The sequence below is a fragment of the Cynara cardunculus genome (genome assembly GCF_001531365.2).
Source record: "Cynara cardunculus var. scolymus isolate 2C chromosome LG 1, CcrdV1, whole genome shotgun sequence".
In the NCBI taxonomy this organism is placed as follows: Eukaryota; Viridiplantae; Streptophyta; class Magnoliopsida; order Asterales; family Asteraceae; genus Cynara; species Cynara cardunculus.
This window is the reverse complement of record NC_037528.1, coordinates 903959-908406: the sequence shown is the minus strand read 5'-3', so window position 1 is coordinate 908406 and position 4448 is coordinate 903959. Positions and strand designations below refer to the sequence as shown.

Here is a 4448-nt window from a genome sequence, read left to right as displayed (position 1 = left end):
GTTGTTGATTGATGTATTATCATTTGGTTTAAACATTTTTATTATAATATCTAAATATTTGATAAACTTGCATATTATCTTGAATGGTCGGTCGTATTTCAAATGAAAGTTTCATTTATTTTTATATGATTTTACATTGTTTAAACACAACCCGATCAACCCGAACAGGTTGGGTGAGTTGGGTTGAACTTTTGTTTGGATTGGGTTGAAAATTTTCAAACCGCCAACATTGGATTGAGTTGTTAAAATGACTCCAAACCGATCAAACCGGGCCGTAAGCACCCCTAATCCTGATTATTAACTTTAGGGATCAAATCCAGAATTTTAGCATATCACAGGGACCATTAGTGTAATTCATTCTATTACTGAGTTTCAACTCACCACTTTCGACTTACGAGTCAAACTCACCTTCGTTTTATATAAATCCGAAGAACGTGTCAAGCTTATTGGAGAATTTAACAATGGCGGGACAGAGTACGCCGTACTACACCCCTACCTCCAAACCCACCGCCACCTCCGCCCATCTCCTAAAAAAAAACGTCTTTTTGGTTGGTCTTGTCTTATTCCTCTGTTCTTTCTTCTACTTATTTGGTTCATGGCAACCCCGCATCGCCACCACTTCCACCGTCACATCCCTCCGCACCACCACCGTCAACTGCGCAACCACCTCCACTTCCACCCCTTTCAACTCAACCGTCGGCGACACCACAACCGACTCACCTAAAGACCTAGACTTCACCACCCACCACTCCGCCGCCATAGACGACGGCTTCACCCTCAAAAACTACCCACCGTGTTCCGTCAAGTACTCCGAGTACACACCATGCCAGGACCAAAAAAGATCCTTAAAGTTCCCGAGAGACCGGCTCATATACCGTGAAAGACATTGCCCAGAGAAAGACGAGCTCCTTAAATGCCGTGTGCCGGCGCCGTTCGGTTACAAGAACCCATTTAAATGGCCGACGAGCAGAGATCTAGCATGGTACGCCAATGTACCACACAAAGATCTGACCGTCGAGAAAGCGGTCCAGAATTGGATCAGGTTCGAGGGTGATCGGTTTAGATTCCCCGGCGGCGGGACCATGTTTCCGAACGGTGCTGATGCTTATATCGACGATATTGGAAAGCTCATCAATCTTAAGGACGGGTCGATCCGAACGGCCATTGATACGGGTTGTGGGGTAAGGTGTTTTTGTCAACCCAAACCCGACTGTTTTAATTAATTAATTAATTTTTATTAAATTAGGTGATCAAATAGAGAATATTCTTCTTAATTTAATTTCCTAAAAATGGATTTTGTTTTAATACTAGATTAAATTAAAAAGGGGAAGTAGATATATATATAGGATACATTAATTAATAGTGTGTATATATATTTTTGGAATAGGATATGGGTTGGTTATTCATGATAATTTTGGTACATTTTTCTTTAAAAAAGAAAAGAAACGTCGACGTATTTGCATTTTACAATTTGCATGTAGGAGCATATTAGGTATATATAAAGTGTTTGTAGTTAACAAGTATGGTATTTGATTAGTTTGAGTTTGACTTCAAATGCCAAAAGTACCGGGAGGTCCCAGGTTTAAATCCAATGAGGAATAAAAATCTCTTTAAGGCCACAGAGGTTCAAATGCAGTGACTCCGGGCTATCTACAAAGCAGGTGGTCGTCCTGGGATTAATCAACTCCCATGACAAGTTGGATATCTAGGTTAATAAAAAAAAAGTGTTTGTAGTTTGATTCAAAACAGTTTACATGACCAACCTTTTATTTATTCATTTATTTGATATCCATCGTCTATAAACAAATTACAATAAATCAAAATCTTGCCGTCCCATAAATAATAATGATTTATTTTATGGTATTTGAATAAATTTTATTTAGTCGGGTGATGTAGATGGGACCGATTAGTCATATGACGATGTCAAATCTTTTCTATTTAATTCATTTGTTGAATATTGTGAGAATTAGTTATAATTTGAAATAATTAATAATGAACAATAATTAGGTGGCAAGTTGGGGAGCTTATCTGCTTTCGAGAAACATTATAGCGATGTCCTTTGCTCCAAAAGATACGCATGAAGCTCAAGTACAATTTGCTTTAGAGCGTGGTGTTCCCGCTTTGATCGGAGTCATCGCTTCCAAGAGGCTTCCATACCCTTCTAGAGCTTTTGATATGGCTCATTGTTCTCGTTGTCTCATCCCTTGGGGTCAATATGGTAATTTCAACCCCTCATTTTTTTTAAACTTATTTACATACGTACCCTCAAGTATCGTATTTGAAATATTTGGAACTTTTTATTAATTCAATTTGATTTTTTATAGATGGAGTATACTTGATTGAAGTGGATCGGGTTCTTCGACCCGGTGGATACTGGATCCTTTCTGGCCCGCCCATCAATTGGAGGAACCATTGGAAAGGATGGGAAAGAACAGAAGACGATTTAAATGAAGAACAAACGCAAATCGAAAGAGTTGCCAAGAGTCTTTGCTGGAAAAAAGTGGTTGAAAAGGGTGATCTTTCCATTTGGCAAAAACCCATCAACCATTTGAATTGTAAAACAAATCGCAAAATTACCCAAAACCCACCTCTTTGCCCCGTTCAAAATCCTGATTCCGCATGGTTCGTCATTTTTTATTATCATAAGTATCCATACAATCTTATTTTATGTCGAGAGATGATCTGATAATTGATTTGATTGAGTACTTATAGGTACACGGATATAGAAACATGTTTGACTCGATTGCCAGAAGTCTCGAGTAGCGAAGAAGTTGCCGGTGGGGCCATAGCGAATTGGCCAAAGCGATTAGACATGGTTCCTCCTAGAATCATTAGTCAAAGCATCGAAGGCGTGACACCAGAGACTTTCCAAGAAGACGTCTTGTTATGGAAGAAGAGAATTTCCTACTATAAAACCGTAAACAATCAATTGGGACAACCCGGGAGATACCGTAACGTTCTTGACATGAACGCATTTTTAGGCGGTTTTGCAGCTTCACTCGTTAAAGATCCTCTATGGGTCATGAACATAGTCCCCGTTGAAGCCAAAGTCGATACACTTGGTGCAATTTACGAACGTGGACTTATTGGAACATATCAAAGCTGGTACGTAAACCACCACATTTCAATTAAAAACCGATGATTAATGATTTTGATAACGATGACTTTTTGTATACAGGTGTGAGGCCATGTCTACTTATCCTAGGACATACGATCTAATTCATGCCGATTCGGTTTTTACTTTGTACAAAGACAGGTAATTAATAACGTCTTATTTTAATTAATAATAAAATATTTATTTTTTTAGAGTTAAAAATAAAAGAAAATGTTGCAGATGTGAGATGGAAGATATAATGCTGGAAATGGACAGAGTACTGAGGCCCGAAGGGAGTTTGATAGTAAGAGCTGACGTGGATTTGTTGGTGAAAGTGAAGAGGATAGCAGATGGCTTAAATTGGGAAAGTCAAATAGTTGACCATGAAGATGGACCGTTGGAAAGAGAGAAGCTTCTATTTGCCGTTAAATTGTATTGGACTGCTCCTGCGGATTCTGACTAATTCCATTCCTTAGATGTTTTCTTTTTTTATTTTTTATTTTGAATTATTTGAAGAATTAGATCCAATTTGTAATTTAATTCTTTTTTAATTATTATTATTACAATTGCGATAACGTGCCGTTTCAAATGCAAAAGGACAAAATAGTAAATATATATTATATATATAAAAAAAAAGAGGAAAAGTCAAATGATAGGATTGTTTAGATAACCTCGAAACCATGGAACCTTAATTACAAACGCAAATCATTGTTTAGGAATATGGAAGCCGTTCGTACGTTTGGTTGGTTCCAAGATCATCGATTTCTATTTTCATTTTTGTTTTTATTTATTTACATTCAATAAAAATATATTAATGATAACAAATTAGTGTTTAAAGTTAACTTTAAAAGTGGAATAAGGTTACAACTTGAATTAGGTATTGTTTGGCGAAAATAAGTAGCATACAAGCCAGTTTTTTTGGATACACATAAGCTAACTTAAGGATCGTTTATTAAATATTTACCCGATAAATGTGGATTGGGTAACTTTCTTCACCTGATGCACATGGAAAGAGCTGAAAATCTTACCCAGTAAAAACGATGATAGAGATAGAGAGTCTTACTCCATAAGTGAAGGTGAAGACTCTTACCTAGGTAAGCGTTTACCGGGTAAATTGTTACATACGATACCGTTTTAATATACTACAATTTTATCTAGTAAAATAGATTATAGTGTTAACTTCTACCGGTAAACGTTTATAGGGTAAGTATTTGGATAAACGGTCTCTTACTAAAACATTATATAAAATAACTTATCATCACTATTTTTAATTATAAATCTCATTATTATTAATTATAAGTAGATATTAATAAAATTTAAATATTACCAATATTAATAAATATTAATTAATATA

At 36.2% G+C, this 4448-nt stretch overlaps 1 protein-coding gene across 1 annotated transcript; it reads left to right on the top strand.

Moving 5' to 3' along the window:
* Positions 1 to 461: 461 nt before the first annotated feature.
* On the top strand, positions 462 to 3606 carry LOC112521209 (probable methyltransferase PMT15). The gene is made up of 6 exons (XM_025129933.1): positions 462 to 1181; positions 2008 to 2218; positions 2325 to 2622; positions 2713 to 3105; positions 3179 to 3256; positions 3335 to 3606. Exons 1-6 carry the CDS (start codon positions 462 to 464, stop codon positions 3555 to 3557), a joined length of 1923 nt encoding a protein of 640 aa, XP_024985701.1. The 3' UTR covers positions 3558 to 3606.
* The last annotated feature ends 842 nt before the right edge of the window (positions 3607 to 4448 follow it).